This window comes from Spermophilus citellus, assembly GCF_964194105.1.
Source record: "Spermophilus citellus genome assembly, chromosome: 3".
Classification (NCBI taxonomy): Eukaryota; Metazoa; Chordata; class Mammalia; order Rodentia; family Sciuridae; genus Spermophilus; species Spermophilus citellus.
Window position 1 is genome coordinate 49,677,758 of NC_138184.1, and position 16,744 is coordinate 49,694,501.

The following is a 16,744-nucleotide window of genomic DNA, read 5'->3' on the forward strand; positions in this document are numbered from 1 at the left end:
AATTGCACTTATATTTTTTAAAGAGGTTATTGTAGGCTGGGAGTGTAGCTCTATGGTAGAGGGTTTGCCTAGCTTATCCAAGGCCCAGGGTGGGTAGGGGTTGTTGTCATCCAGGTGAGATGTTGGTGCTTTGGGCTAGGTAATGATAGTATGAATGGAGAAGAGGATGAATTCAAGGTATGATAAAGACTGCAGGATTTGCTGATGGTTTGGAAGCGAAAGCTGTGGGCAGTTGAATAATCAAAATAATTTACTGAGCTGGTAAAAGTTAGAGGGGGTTCTCTTGTTTGTTTTTTGGTCTGTGAGATGGGTAATCAAGAGTTTCATCTTAGCCCAGCCGAATGGTGCACGCCTGTAATCCCAGTAGTTTGGGAGGCTGAGGCAGGAGGATTGCGAGTTCAAAGCCAGCCTCAGCAAAAGCAAGGTGTTAAGCAACTCAGTAAGACCCTGTCTCCAAATAAACTACAAAAATAGAGCTAGAGATGTGACTCAGTGGTCATATGCCTCTGAATTCAATCCCCAGTACCCCCGCCCCCCGCCAAAGTTTTGTTTTAAACATAAATTTAAGTTTGCAATGCTTTGTAGATGTCCAGTTGGAGATAATAGGCCATTGGATAACAATCTAGATCCCAGGGAGAGGTCCAAACTGAAGATACACATTTGGGAATCATATCTATAGTTAAATCCATGAAACGTTATAAAGTCATCCAAGGAGACCTTGCCCCAAAGAACTCCAATATCAGAACGGATTGAACACGATCAGCGAAATATGAGAACTAGGAGCATGTAAGTTGTCTGAGAAGCCTGGAGAAGAGATACCTGTTAAGACAAAAATGAGACTCTGGGGCTGGGGATATAGTTTAGTTGGTAGCGTGCTTGCCTTGCATGCACAAGACCCTTGGTTCAAACCCCAGCACCTCACAAAAATAAAGTTTTAAAATAAGACTCTGCTTGTCGGCAGAACTACGTAAAGCGGTCGAAAACCCCTTGTGTTGCTGTCATCCTACCGTGAGAACTAACCACAGCAACATCCACCCAATCAGCTCCACCACAGCCTCGCCTTTTCCGCTTTCCCAGAATCCTCCGAGCCGACGCCCGCGGCGGCCATTTTGATTGTGGGCAGCCCTGCGGGAAATTGCGCCTGCGCGGTGGCCTTTCCACTCTGGAGGTCTAGCTGAGGAAGAGGCTGGTGGGCGTCCGCCGCCACGATGACCCAGGCTGAGAAGGGGGACGCAGAAAACGGGAAGGAGAAGGGCGGGGAGAAGGAGAAGGAGCAGCGCGGCGTGAAGCGGCCCATCGTGCCAGCGCTGGTGCCGGAATCGCTGCAGGAGGTGGGGCGCCGGGAGCCGGACTCAGGACCCCACGCCTAGCCTAGGTCCTCCGCGGCCAGGCCGGGGCTCAGAACGCGGCCGAGGAATGGAGGCCTGGCGGCCGTTGGAAGGGGTCGGGTTTCCCCGATAGAGGATCATATCACTAGTGGGTGGTGCGGCGAGGTGGTCGTTTCGCGCCGGTCGCTCGCGGGCTATGAGGGAATGCGGTGCTCAGCAGAGTCTGGCGGTCCGTGCGCGAGCTCCGTGTTCCTCCTGCCGGCTCCGCCTGGCTCTGAGCCCGGCGTCCCCAGCCCGGAAACTACGACGGTGCTTTCACCAGCCTCCCAAGTTGCTCTGAGGTTTACGTGGCCGCAGGGAGAGTTTAGCACCCGGCTGGCTCACAGGGAGCTGCAGCTGATGATTGTTAGTTACATGTTCAGGTATTTTCCATTGTTAGCAAAGATTCTTCAAACTTCAAAGCAAGGAAAAGGTAGACTTTTTTCTCTAAAATAGAGATTAAGACCTGCCTGTTCAAAAGAGAACAAGATTAAGTCAGACTTACCAGGAAAAACAAATTTGCATTAGCTTGGCATGAGAGGATCTTTATTGTACATTTGCAAGCACTTTATTCATCAGTGAAGAAAACACCACCTTCTCATAGGAAAACTGGAAAAGATAATGCACAATTCACAAAAGAAATAGGAGGCATTAAATGCTCAGAATTTCACGTTGTCATCTGAGCCAACTTCCTCACCAATGGGTGGGTTAGGACAGTTGTAAATGCCTAGCAGAGTGCATGGCACATGGGAAGCCCTCGGGTGATTATTACTGTTGCAGAAGCCTGGTTTCTCCAGTTGAAGGAGCAGGCTAGGTGGTCTGTATTGGCCTTGCCTGTTCTTACTCCCTGTCATTCTCCCACTTTATACAGGAGCCTATTCCTAGTAGAGCTTGCTGTTGTGGGGGGCAGCAGATAACAGAAAATGGTGTGGAATGGGCTAGTACAGAGGATTATACAGCAGACAGTAGGCACTTCCTTCTGCCCTGACAGGGCATGTTTCTCCAAAGGAGGTAACATCTGGACTGAGACCTGAAGATAATTAGGAGTTAGCAGGGGAAGTTCAGAAAGGGAAGGAGAACAGCATGGAAGACACTTGGGCCTAGAGAAGATAGGCAGTAAATCAGGATGTCTGGAATTGAGGAAGATAGCAGAAGCCATATTGTGAGGATCATATAAGCTGGAGTCTGGCATCTTCTGAAGGCAATGGAGAACTTTGGAAGGTTTCCTGTATTAAGTGCTTCTCTCCATGCCTCCTATGGCTGGGCTGCAAGATTAATGATTAATTTGTTTCATCCTCACATGAGTGCTTGAGATAGGAATATAATCAGAGCAAAGAAGTAGCTTCTGAATTTGCAGCCAGATTTATGAATCCTAAGCCTGGGCCCTTAAGCACTACAGCAGTCTGTGTGTAGCACCCTTTAGTTTTTCCATGTTCTCTGTGATACCTATATTGTTTAATGTAGTAAGATTTGTTAAAAAACAAGACTTAATCCAGAGAAATAATGTGTGGAATGTATCCATTTTTTAATACATTAAATATGTTGATTACCAAAAAATATTTGTCCACACTCTAAGAAGCTACATTTTCTACTCCAGAGCTTCCCAGTCAACGTGCTGCAGATTGTAAGCTGTTAATGAGGTACAGGTGTCCCTGATGATGGGCAGCCTCATCTGTTTACCCCAAAATGTTGGACAAATGTCTGCCTTACACAGAATAGCTTGGGAAAGTACGGCTCAACACCTTGCTTCTTAAGAATGATGCCGTTGTGATTCAACAAATAACCTCCCAGGCTCCTGTCACCCATATGCTGGGATATAGATTAGTGAACAGGACAGGTGTCCTGTCTCATGGAAAGTTTATTGTATGTTGAGAGAGCAAACAATAAATAGTTACAGAAGTGACAATGTTATAAAGGAAGGAATACCATAAGGTTGCTGGGGATGTGGGCAGCAAATCTTGTCTGATGACATTTAACTTCAGACCTGAAGGAGGAGTAACACTTAGAGGCGGGAGAGAACATTTCAAGCAAAGGAGTTGTCTGTTTAAAGGCTCCAAAGTCAGTGAGTTAAGAATTCAAGAGGAACCAGACTTGATGGTGCACACCTGTAACTCCAGCTACTTGGGAGGCTGAGGCAGGAGGTTTGTGTTTTTGAGGCCAGCCTGGTAACATAACAAGACCCCATCTAAAAAAGGAATATAGATTAAGATTAAAGAGGTTAAAATGAAAGTGGTTCTGGAGTGAAGCTAGAGAATTAGGCAGAGGTTCTGAACTTATTGACAATCCACAAAACTGTTTTGAAGGAAGACGGGTAAGAAGACAACTATAGCTTGATGTCAGGGTAAAATAGGTACTAAAGAGTCAGGCTGGAATTGCAATTCTTAACTAAGGCATCCCTGTTGTGAAAAAGATTGTCAGTCCCTTCTCTCATTCCCTACTGAAACTTGGAACCTTCAACAAGTTCATGTAGCAGAAGTTCTCCCAAGTAATTCTGTATTCTGCCCTCTTCAGATTTATTGAGCTGAAATGATTGTCATGTAAAAGTAAAGCCCACAGTTATTGCCACCGTCCTGGATTTGTGCTGCTTTGTCAGTCCTTGTTCACCATTATCCAAGGATGGATTGTGAATTGCAGCAAAGTTTTCTGATTTGTGAGGATAGCTCTTGCTGTGTCAGGTAAATAATACAGAACCAACAAGGGTAACCTTGTTTTAAAAATAATGACCAAAATACATTTGGTGGACACATTTTGAAGTGATTAACATATAAAGTCTTAGTTTCCAGCATTATAAAGTAGTAATTCCATTAATTCCTTCTCTGACCCCTTTCATCAAACCTAAGTAATTTTTATTAGTCACCTCAGGAGCTTTTTAAAATTGTCAGTTCCTAGGTGTTCTCCCTGGAGTTTCTGAATCAGAAAACTTAGGACTTTTTTTTTTTTTTTTTTTTTACCTTAACAAATGTTTTAGGTCATTCATATGGATCTTAGAACATAGTATTATTCATATTCTTCCGCACTCTATACCTTGTTTAATTGTCTTCCTTAGTAATTAGGTGGGTGGTAGAAACTTCATCCTGGTCATCATCGTACCCATAGTCTCTGGCACATAATCACTCAGTATTTATGTGTTAATTTATGTTGGATAATTTTGTTTAAGCAAATATTTGTTTAGCTATATGCACTCTGAGTCAGATCAAGAGCATACAGATATAAAAAGATGGAGAGCAGTAATTGGATATTTCTCAACTCCTCTACTGAATTATTTTGATACTCTTTGAGTCCAGTAGTCTTTACAGGAAACTTAGTTTGTTACCAATGGATTGATTAACTTACACCTGTATATTATTTACTGAGATCACACGCCTGTGTTTCACATTTGCAGCAAATCCAGAGCAACTTCATTGTTGTAATACATCCAGGTTCAACAACTTTGAGAATTGGTCGAGCCACAGACACACTCCCTGCCAGCATTCCTCATGTCATTGCAAGAAGACACAAACAACAAGGGCAGCCCCTATACAAGGACAACTGGCTCTTACGGGAAGGACTAAATGTAAGTCAAAATAGTGGACCTGGAGAGAAAGCCCAAGGTTGTTTCCTTGTCAGGGCTTAGACACCCAAGAGTATCTGGGAATCTTGAACAAACATCCTCATAGCTTTACTGTGTTTTAAAATAATAACAACTGTCATTTTTTATCTGAACTGTTGATTTAGATTGTGAAGAATTAGTTACAACAAAAATAAATTCAGTTTTAACTGATTAAGATTAATTGGATATTGATAAAGGTGATCTTTAATGGAAGTTATAGAATTGTCACTTAAAATGATATGGGTTTTTATTAACTGATAACTGTATTTTCTTTTCCAGACACTTATACTTTAAATCCAACTCATATTTTAAAACCATTAGCAAATTGAACTGCTATGGCCAACCACTTACTATAGTCTTTTTTTTTTTTTTTTTTTTTTTTTTTTTTTAAAGAGAGAGTGAGAGAGGAGAGAGAGAGAGAGAATTTTTAATATTTATTTTTTTTTTAGTTCTCGGTGGACACAACATCTTTGTTGGTATGTGGTGCTGAGGATCGAACCCAGGCCGCACGCATGCGAGGCGAGCGCGCTACCGCTTGAGCCACATCCCCAGCCCACTTACTATAGTCTTAGATCAAATTATAATTTCAAGACAAAAAAAAAATAATTTCCCTGAAGTAAGCATTCACTCAGTCTTATTTTGCAGATGGTAATTATTAGAAAAAAATTTGTGTTAGCTGTTAAATCTGCATATTGCATCATGATCCACTTCTAGCTTTCAAGTTATAAGTTAAGGACAGTTTTAGAAATTTAAATTTTTGTAATTGTGATGGTAACCTTTAGAATTCTCTTGTTTAGTATAACTAGCAGACTACTGAAGTCCAGTTATAAATTTAATTATAACTCGCCCATGTAAGAGTCCACAAAATCTTAGTAACTTGTATATTTGGTTAATCAAAATACGATATGTAGAAGGAATGTGACATTGTTACAAAATTGAAATGAGAAATACAGATGTATGGAAGAATCTCTGAAATACTTTGTAAACATGAAGTAGATGTGCTTTGATTAGTGCTGTGAAAAATTTTAACAATCAAAAGTCTCTTGAGGGTATAGATTTTTGCTAATATTTAGGGTTTGGTCAGAGTTTCATTTTTGACTTTTTTATTTACAATAAAAGATTACTTGGAATCCTGTAAATTACTGCAAATGACAGAGATTAAGGAAATGCTGTTTGTTGATGAGGGAGTAGTTCCTAATATTGGATTAAATAGTAGCTTTCTCTTTTCACTAAGTCCTTTATTCTGATCATCTTTCAATTTTTTTCCCCTCAGAAACCTGAAAGTAATGAACAAAGACAAAATGGCCTTAAAATGGTGGATCAAGCAATATGGTCTAAAAAAATGTCAAATGGCACAAGACGAATTCCTGTGTCTCCTGAACAGGTTAGTCAACCTTTTCTTCAGATTTATTCTTTTCCACTTTTATTATCATATGTCTCTCAATGGGGACATATTATCATATGTCTCTCAATGTGGGCTATTGTGCAAATAACAGGGTGGATTCACACAAACCTAGATGATCTAGCTGCCTACACACTTATGCCATATGGGATAGCTTATTGCTCCCAGGCCATAAAACTGTGTAGCATGTTATTGTATTGAATACTATAGGCAGTTGTAATGCAACGGAAGGTATATGTGTATCTAAACATAAAAAGTACGTAAAAATACAGAATAAAAGATAAAAGTATACCCGTGTAGGGTATTTATCATAAACAGAGTTTGCATAACTGGAAGTCTCCCTGGGTGAGACAGTGAGTGGTGAGAATGAAGGCCTAGGATGTCACTGTACACTACTGTACACTTTATAAGCATTGTATACATAGGCAGCACTTAATTTTTTTTTTTTCAGAAACAAATTTAGCTTTACTAAAACCTTTAAAAAACAAAAAACAGTACTGGAGATTGAACCCAGAAGTGCTCTACCACTGAGCTACATCTCAGTCCATACACACACACATAATTTTTTCTTTTTGAGACACGGTTTCACCAAGTTGCCCAGGTTAGCCTCAAACTTGCAGTTCTTCTATCTTAGCCTCCCAATACCTGGGGTTATAGGTGTGCAGCTCCATACTTAGCCACTTTGCTGTAACTTCTTCATTTTTTTAATAATACAGCTTAAGATACAAACATGGTACAGATGTATAAAAATTTTCTTTAAACCCTTATCTATGTTTTTTTCTATTGAAATTTTTTTTTCCTTTTAAACTTTTCTTGGTTAAAATCTTAGAGAGAGAGAGAGACACACACACACACACACACACGTTAAGCCAACACGGAGTAAGGATCATCAGTATTACTGTCTTCTACCCCCCACATCTTATTCCACTGGGAGGACTTCATGGGTAATAACACATGGAACTATGATAACAGTGTCTTTTCCTGGAATATCTCCTGAAGGACCCTGAGAATCTTTTACAGTTAACTTTTATAAATAAATATAAAATATATGTACTATATACATATAAAATAATATTTTATATTAAATATTTTATACACATATGGAATATACTCTATAAAAGAATGGTATAAATATATAAACCATTAACATAGTTTATTATGAATATCAAGTTTAAGTACTATACCTAATTGTACATGTTTTACTTTTGTGTGACTGGAAGAGCAGTACATTTGTTTATACCAGCATCACCACAAATGAGTGAGTAATGTCATGAGTTAGTAGGTAGTTGGAATTTTTCAGCTCCATTATCATGTTATGGGTCCACTGTCTTATACGTGGCCTATCATTGACCGAAACATCATTATGTGGCACATGACTGTAATACCATTCACACGCTTTCCCTTTTATTCTGCAAATACAAGATGAGATTTCCTTTAAAAAGAAAGAAACTCCTTTCTTAACTGTATATTGAATACTAGAATACTTGAATCAGTGTCACAAATGCTTAGGCAAGCCAACTAACTTATAAGGTAGTTTATTAAGGCAAGTTTATAAAAGTTTATATTTTACTGGAGAGTGTATAATCTAGGATCTTGGTAGGAAGCTGTATTCTTAACTGTATTCTTCAATTTAATATAAACCAATGCAGACATGAGTTAGATTTACATATAGATTTATATTCATCTTTAAGCAGTATATAGTTTTAATTTTGGACTGTCTATAAATAACAAAATAAGGGTAAAAATCATGGGAAAAACCAAGATTGTGGAAAAGGACAAGAAAATCTTTCGGTGACTAGTGAATATTTTCCCCAGTATTTTGGATCTGTGATTAAAATTGATCTGTGAATGAGAGAAACTAAAGGGATTCTTAATGCTGCCCTCCTCCCCTTCTTGTGTAAATTCAACTAATTTTCTTTCTTTCTTTTTTTTTTTTTTTTCAGGCACGTTCTTACAACAAACAAATGCGGCCTGCAATTTTAGATCACTGTTCTGGAAATAAGTGGACAAACACGTCTCATCACCCTGAGTATTTGGTAGGAGAAGAGGTAAGAAATGTCTTTACAATGAAATGAAAAAAGAAAAAACGTGATCTTTCTCTTAAAATCCACTTTGCTACCAAGTTCTGATTGTTTCTTAACATTTGGTTATTCTGCTTTGAGGATTAGATATTCACACTGATACCTGGGTTGTTAAATATTTCACATTCAACATCTAAAACATTCAGAAATTGTTGTTCCTAGTAATCCCCCCCCCCACCCGCCCCCCAGTGCTGGAGATTGAACTCAGGACCTCAGGCGTGCTAGGAAAGTGCTGCTGAGCTACATTCCCCAGCTCCTCATTCAGAAATGTTAATATTAATTCTGGTCTTAGTTTTTTGACTCCAGGAGAAGAGTTTTTAAAATATACCTCTTTCCTTCCCCGCCTTTTCTAGGCCTTGTATGTTAATCCATTGGATTGTTACAATATCCATTGGCCTATCAGAAGAGGCCAGTTAAATATTCATCCGGGACCTGGGGGCTCCCTTACAGCTGTTCTAGCAGATATTGAAGTAATATGGTCTCATGCAATACAAAAGTACTTGGAAATCCCACTGAAAGACTTAAAGGTAAGCTAAAATTCCCAGTAAATTTGGATTGTCTTAAAGATTCTTGGTCAACACAAATAGACTTTACCAAGTTGTTTGTGGTACAGTGTGCTTCTTGAAGCATTCTCATCCTTAGGGCGGTGGTCTTCCTCAATTAGTTCCTTTCTGATGACTTCTTTTTTATTGTTTTGTTTTGGGGTGTCTCAGTGCTGTTTGGAAGTCAGCAAGCTAGCTCATGTTTATGTTTTCTGTCTCTACTCAGACACATTAGTTATCTTTCATTTTACAAATCTGAGGTGATTCCAGGTGTGGTGGGGGGAGACTTTGAGTTTCATGAAGAAACAGAAAATGTTAAAGGATGGCACAAAGTTTTTCCTCTGAGCCATTAGCCGTAACTGCTGCTCCTGTGTAGGGAAGCCTCCATAAGGACAGGTGTGGTGGGATTGGACTTGACTGGATGTGTTAATGCTTCCACCTTTTTTTCTTTGTTCTTTTTAGTATTATAGATGTATCCTATTAATTCCTGATATCTATAATAAACAGCATGTGAAAGAACTAGTGAATATGATACTGATGAAGATGGGTTTTTCAGGTATGTGTGTTATTCTAGTTAGACTTATTTACAAATTTTTAAAAATTTTTTTTAATCTAATTACTTGTGGTACTGGAGTTCAAACCCCGTATTTCATGCATGCTAGGGAAGTACTGTACCACTGAGCTACAGCCCTAGCCCTGCAGTGAGCCCTACTTGAAATGAAATTGTTCTTTTTTCAGTGGCAAAGTTAATCTAATTCATTGATTCATTTAAATGCTTATTCTGAAAAGATTAATGCAGATACATTCCTAAAAGTTTCTAGGCTCCTGACTTTAGTTAATTGTTTTTACAATCTGTACTGCTCTCTAGCTTTTTGTTTCTTAGGGATTGGTCCTCTGCTTTTTGTTTCTTAGGGATTATAGTCCATCAGGAGTCTGTCTGTGCTACCTTTGGAAGTGGCTTAAGCAGCACATGTATTGTAGATGTTGGGGACCAGAAGACAAGCGTGTGCTGTGTGGAGGATGGGGTGTCTCATCGGAACACGCGGTAAGAAACTTGTGAGATGATGTTTCCTATTCCCTCTCCCTTCAAAGTCTGTTCATATCATTAGGGTTTAGAAATGATTTTTATAAGAAATTATATATTTAAAAGTCAGCATAGGAAACCAGCATGATTGTGGGAGTATAAATTCTAGCAAGACTAAAAACAAATGATTGCCCTTATTGGAACTTTCTAGTGTGAATCCATGTCAATAACTCCTGAAAGTCCTGGCATGTATTGTATGCTTTCCCATAGAGGAAGTGTGAATGTTAACTTCATTTCTTTTACTGTGGCCTGCCGTAGAAAAGCTAATCACACCCTAATAGCAAAGGATGGCTGTTTTCCCGTGGTGTCATCAGTGGTAACAAGTTAATAAAATAAATGGCAGGAGCACGTTTGCTGCATGTCCTTCCTAAGACATCTTTTTGCAGGTAAAGCCACTTGGGTAGTACAGGAATGGATTCTGTGCATCATTTTGTGGTCCTGAGACAGCTTTCTTCTGTCCCTTACTTTAGGTAGATTAAGTCTCAGGTACAGAAGAAATGAATATAAACAGGATTCAAGGTGGTCATGAAAAGGTTAATCTACTGCCTCCAATCCCAATTTACAAGACATTCTAAAACCCAATATGAGGTTGTAGCTCAGTGGTAGAGTGCTTGCCTAGCACATGTGAGGCTGTGGGTTTGATCCTTAGCACCACATAAAAAAATAAATAAAGGTTTTTTGTTTTTTTTCTTTTTGACATTGTTTTTGTTTATTTTATGCTCTCGTATAGCTCTGTAAAAAGTATTTTTCATTACTTTTCCTTTATTCATCCCAATTCATTAAAACAGTTGCATCTAATTACATAAAAACAAGATATTTTTGTGCAAATGTATACATGTACATACACTACATAGAAAATATAACTGATTTTTCTGAACAGAGTAATTATAAAAACAAATCATTGACCATCAGGAAAAAAAAATCTTTGGGAAACTAAAAAGAACTGATTACAATAATATATAGATGTAATAAAATGTAAACTGTCTAAAAACTATAATTGGCAATTGGATAGAGTCATTATGTAAATGAAACATAACCAAACAGTTTTTTTTACTTAAAAATTTTTTTTTTTTTAATTTATGTATGACAGTGGAATGCATTACAATTCTTATTACATATATGGAGCACAGTTTTTCATATCTCTGGTTGTATACAAAGTATATTCACACCAATTCATGTCTTTATACATGTACTTTGGATAATAATGACCATCACATTCCACCATCATTTCTAAAAATGAAGGTATTGTGTCCATCTACAACTGAAAAAAAAAAAAGAGTGTGTGTGTTTTGTGTGTGTGTGTGTGTGTGTGTGTATAAATAAATAGATAAAGCCCAGTATGAGCTAGCGTGGCTCTGCCATTGTTGTTCTCAAAGTATGGAGAAAATACTGGACCCAGGTCTATTACCATTAAAATAATTTTACAGTGGTCTTCTTAAGTTGTAGAAGCTTTCAGTTAGTGAACAGTTTTCCCTAAGTCTTTCCCTCATAAGTTTGTCTTATGTTGTTACCTCTGCATGCTTGTGAGTGCAGCCAGCCAAGCAACTGTGATCTAGTGAAAGTCCATTGACTTGAAAATGAGTTGGATTTAATAATGTATATTCTGTGTTTTGAAAACTTTTTGCAAACAGCAAAAAGCATGTTCATATCATTAGGGTTTAGAAATGACTGCTTCCAGGTGCCCTGTCAACTGGTTTTGGCTAAAGTTCCCTTTGTCCCTTCCACTATCCATTCCATTCTTCCATTCAGTTCTTACAGTAAACATTTGAAAAATTTTGTGTTGTACTATGCCTAAAGGAGTTCTTGAAGCACTCTTTGCACCTTCCTAACTCACAGATTTAACAGTCTGCCCTTTTAACTTTAGGCTTTGTCTGGCCTATGGAGGATCTGACGTGTCAAGATGTTTTTATTGGCTCATGCAGCGAGCTGGATTCCCTTACAGAGAATGCCAGTTAACAAATAAAATGGATTGCCTTCTTCTGCAGCACCTTAAAGAAACTTTTTGTCATTTAGACCAGGTGGGAACAAAATATTACCTATTATTTTTTTGTTTCTAGAGAAAATGTAATATTTAAAAGGTATTTTAAGATTAATTATACTGCTCTTTTAACCCAATTAATAAAGCCTAGAAGCTTTGCTCTCAAGGGGGTGAGAGCTTTTTGATGTGGTCAAGATAGTGAGGTGCTCTCTTGAACCCAGAATGCACAGCTTGTTTTTCAGGAGAATTTAGCACATTTTTCTCTGAAGGTGTCTAATCACTGATAAGAATGAAGATAAAATTTTAGGTATAATAAAAGTAACAAAAATACATAGATGTGGACATTTTTATTAAATTTTGAAGCACTTTCTTAGTATTGTGAAGAGTTAACCTTTAAGTCATATATCTATATGTATATATCTAATATATGCATACATATATTAGATATGGGTTGGCTACCTTTTTTACTTTTTGTATTTGACTTTTTTTCCTCTACTTTTTCAGATAATAGAATTCTAAGTCTTAAGACTCTAAGAAACATAAAAAGGGTCTATATTAGTTGAGAGAATTTGCTTATTGATTGAGGTCACTCTTTGTATTAATGTTTATCAAAAATGAAAACTGCAGATGATATACATTTCAGAAGTGTTAAATAGGAAAGCAAAGAACAACTGAATTCTTGGATTGTTTTTTTTTTTTTTGGGTACCTGGGATTTAACCCAGGGGTGTTTAACCACTGAGCCACATCCCCAACCCCTTTTTAATTCCTTTTATTTGAGACAGGGTCTTGCAGAGGTGCTTAGGGTCTCGCTAAGTTGCTGAGGTTGGCTTTGAATTTGCCAGGCGTTTGCCCCCACACCCAGTTTGGAACTTTTTTTATTAAGTATAGTGAGAGTGTACAGAGTTGTAGGGTGGCCTTTTTATTGTAAAATTTAGATGATGGAGAGGCTTATGCATAATTTGAGGAGTTTACATGCATTCTTACTGATTTACTGACAGCATCTTTTCCTGGAATCAGGACATCTCTGGGCTTCAGGACCATGAGTTTCAGATTCGCCATCCAGATTCTCCTGCCTTGCTTTACCAGTTTCGGTTAGGAGATGAAAAACTCCAGGTAACCCCATAGATGTGTATATCTTGGGTAAAAATAAATCTATCCAGGCTCAATCAATCACACTGGGAGAATGTGCACTTGCTGGGAACATGGTGAGTTTGCTAGTTGGAAGTTGGAGGCAGTATCTTTCTGATTCTTCTTTTCTTTTCATGCTCAGGCTCCAATGGCTTTGTTTTACCCCGCAACTTTTGGAATTGTTGGACAGAAAATGACAACTCTGCAGCACAGATCCCAGGGTGATCCTGAGGATCCTCATGATGAGCATTATCTACTGGCTACACAGAGCAAGCAAGAACAGGTTCATAGTAATTCTGGTGGGAGAAGAGACAATATTGACCCTACAGGAGAAGTTTGCCCAGAATTAATAGATCACTGATCATTTATTTCGGTCTTCAACAGACTAACCCTGATACTGCTTGTAGAACTAGAGATGAAGTGTGAATTTTGTTTTGTCTTTTACAGTATTGGAGGTTGACCCCAGGGTCTTCAACAGGCTAGACAAATGCTCTACAACTGAGCTATATCCCTATCCCTTTTTTATTTTTTATTTTGAGATAGAATTTCACAAAGTTGCCCAGCCTTGCCTCAAACTGGCAATCTTCCTGCCTCAACCTTCTGAGTAGCTGGGATTACAATGCCTGATTAAAGTCTGAATTTAAAATCCAGATGACAGACTTCTTTATTCAGACATTAATTCAGTTTTCTGAATGCCATGCCATGTACTTAAAAAGTTAATGAAAACACTTTTCTTTTGCCATAATATTATTTACTTACATTATCTTCTACTAAATATTGATTCAGTAGTATTTTCAGTAGCATCTCACCTACTTTATAATTAATTACATTGTAAAAGGTATATGGCATGGGCAAAGAGTTGAATTTTTTTGTTCAAAACTAGTTTCAGTAATAAGAGGTCTGCTGTAGGAGCATAAAATGAAGCTCTTACCTGCTAATGAAACATCAGAGCTCATGATGAAAAATAGATGAGAACTATAAACCTTTTCTAGTCTTTGTTCCTGCCCCATAGGCAAATGTGAAGCAGTAGATAGAACTTAAAAATGAGGATTTTCTAGTAGCCGTTGGCCCATGAATCCTATTGAAATATTTCACTTCAGGAAAAATGTTATCAGTACTAACATTTTAATATCAAAATCCAACCAGTGGTAGACCCACACTGAGTCCTACAGAGACTGCTTTGGCTTTAGAGTGTGCTCACTCCTCACTCCTAGGTTATCTTGGGATTGGGTTGCTGGGCAGTATGTGTATAACTTGCTGGTTTTTGTTTCATAATGGGGCATGATAGGCAGGGAAGGGTGGGATCTAGCTAGACAATATCAACAGTGTTCTGTTATGGTCATACCATCTACTTGATTGTCCTTTTGATTTATAGTCTGCAAAAGCTACTGCTGACCGAAAATCAGCATCCAAACCCATTGGATTTGAAGGAGATCTTCGTGGCCAGTCCTCTGATCTTCCAGAAAGACTCCATTCTCAGGAGGTGGATTTAGGATCCTCTCAGGGAGACTGCCTGATGGCTGGCAATGACTCCGAGGAGGCCCTCACTGCACTGATGTCCAGGAAAACTGCCATCTCACTGTTTGAAGGGAAAGCCCTGGGCCTTGACAAAGCCATCCTGCATAGCATAGACTGCTGTTGTAAGCACATTTGGGGACACCAGAAATAACAAATAAATTGATTCAATTTAGGGTATATTTGTGCAGTGTATCATGGTCATTCAGAAACTATCGAGCACCTACTCTGTCCTTGCTTTGCCAGGTGTTAGGAGTACAGTAATGAAATAGGTGGGTGCTGCAAAGTTGAACTATAGGGTCCTAAGAGCTCCTGATTTAGAGATGTAATAAAAGAGTTTTACTTACTCTGGGGAAGGTTTGGAGGGTGGGCAGCAGGGAATGCTTTCTTGAAGAGCCATGTGAGAGATCTCAGGTGAGAGCAGATTGTTAGACAAACAGGGTGACATTCCAGGCAGAGGAAGAAAGCTGCAAAGGCTGATGTGGGAAGCAGAGTGTGGGAATGAGGCTGGAGAGTAGGTGAGTACCACACCACACTGGACCTCATGGTCCACCTTGAAGGGTTTGGTCTTAATCCTTTGAGTAACAAGGCATGAAGGGTGGGGTGGCGGCATGCTCAGATTTGTGTTTTACAAGGTTCCTCTGGCTGTGTGGGTTTAAGAGTGGTCTAAAGGGAGATCTTTGAGGAGGTTATTGCAGTTGATCAAGCAAGAGATGTTTGTGGCTTGGCCTAGTGGTGGTGGTGGTAAGTGGAAGGGATATCTATGTCTTTTCAGCATCTGATGATACCAAAAAGAAGATGTACAGCTCCATCCTGGTAGTGGGAGGTGGTTTGATGTTTCATAAAGCTCAAGAATTTCTACAGCACAGAATTCTCAACAAAATGCCACCTTCGTTCAGGCGAATTATTGAAAATGTGGATGTAATTACAAGGCCTAAGGTGTGTTGTTTCATGGTGCAAATTGAACTGTATGCAAATGAAACCAGCAGTGGTTATTTCTAAGTGGATAGGTAAAACCTGGGAGGTTTGGGCTTGTGTCAGGCGAGGTTGTAAGAGTATGAAGAAGTGCAAAAATTACTCTTGAGTGTGGCACAGATGTGGCAGAAGGAGCTCTGGACTAGGTGACTAAATTCCTGGTTCTGGCTCTTGCTGCACCTGACTTCCACCTTTGTGAGAGAGGTGGGTTGAGAATACTATTCTCTCATACCCTGACAGCCTCTTATAGTCAAGAACTATTGCTGGTCCCTGGACTAGAAAGATCTTTAAATATCTTTTTGGTTTGAACTATCTTGAAAAGAAGTATAAACCCAGGAATTTTGAAATACATTGTGTCTGAATTTCATTAAATATAAACCCAGGAATTTAGAAATATATCATGTTTGTATTAAATCTCACTACAGTTCCTGGTGATATTATTTTCTTTTACTTCTGAGGGAAGGATTGTGGGAATGTATTTATTCCACTCACATATCAAAATTATTTTGTTATATATGTTCCTGCTTAAAGGCCTGTTGTGGAATAGTAGTGAAGAGTAGCATGTTCAATAGTAAAAATTAAAAGTGTTCTCTTGTCAGATCAGAGAGGTCTTAGTTGTCTATGAGTCCCGCTGTCTTAATATGGGTAGAAGACCTAGCTTCTTAGGACATGGACTCAGCAGGAATCCTTCCCAGATTAAAGTAAATGAAGTATACATCTTGTCTGCTTATACTGAAACAGTTCTATCACTTGTCTAGGACATGGATCCTCGGCTGATTGCATGGAAAGGAGGGGCAGTGTTGGCATGTTTGGATACAACTCAGGAACTGTGGATTTATCAGCGAGAATGGCAGCGTTTTGGTGTCCGCATGTTACGAGAGCGAGCTGCTTTCGTGTGGTGAAATGGGGAGGAAAAGTAGCTGTTGAAGACCAAAACAAGTCTCTTGGTATAAAGAATATGTATGTATGTATTTTAATTTATTGACCTAGATGCTTAATTTTCAAGGAAAAGAAATAAATTTCAGTTTTATGTTCATGATATGACATTGGTTTGAAATTATAATCTTTTGTAGACAGGTCAT

At 38.7% G+C, this 16,744-nt stretch overlaps 1 protein-coding gene across 2 annotated transcripts; it reads left to right on the forward strand.

Annotated features, from left to right (window-relative positions):
• The first annotated feature begins 1,120 nt into the window (after positions 1-1,120).
• Positions 1,121-16,706, forward strand: ACTR8 (actin related protein 8). Of its 2 annotated transcripts, XM_081284247.1 has the most exons (14): positions 1,193-1,331; positions 3,879-4,042; positions 4,750-4,920; positions 6,230-6,340; positions 8,302-8,406; positions 8,793-8,966; positions 9,444-9,537; positions 9,894-10,026; positions 11,930-12,083; positions 13,062-13,157; positions 13,315-13,455; positions 14,548-14,812; positions 15,463-15,626; positions 16,421-16,706. In XM_081284247.1, exons 4-14 carry the CDS (start codon positions 6,269-6,271, stop codon positions 16,562-16,564), a joined length of 1,542 nt encoding a protein of 513 aa, XP_081140373.1. In that variant the 5' UTR covers positions 1,193-1,331; positions 3,879-4,042; positions 4,750-4,920; positions 6,230-6,268; the 3' UTR covers positions 16,565-16,706. The 2 variants fall into 2 exon arrangements, with proteins under 2 accessions (XP_081140372.1, XP_081140373.1); XM_081284246.1 differs by lacking the exon at positions 3,879-4,042 and having other exon boundaries at positions 1,121-1,331.
• The last annotated feature ends 38 nt before the right edge of the window (positions 16,707-16,744 follow it).

What these genes read in the sequence shown, in the direction of transcription:
- ACTR8 (XM_081284246.1), top strand. Translation starts at nt 1,209, where the DNA reads ATGACCCAGGCTGAGAAGGGGGACGCAGAAAACGGGAAGGAGAAGGGC. An exon ending in TCCCACTGAAAGACTTAAAG is followed by an intron (nt 8,967 to 9,443) that starts GTAAGCTAAAAT and finishes TGTTCTTTTTAG; the next exon opens with TATTATAGATGTATCCTATT. An exon ending in GTGTCTCATCGGAACACGCG is followed by an intron (nt 10,027 to 11,929) that starts GTAAGAAACTTG and finishes TTTTAACTTTAG; the next exon opens with GCTTTGTCTGGCCTATGGAG.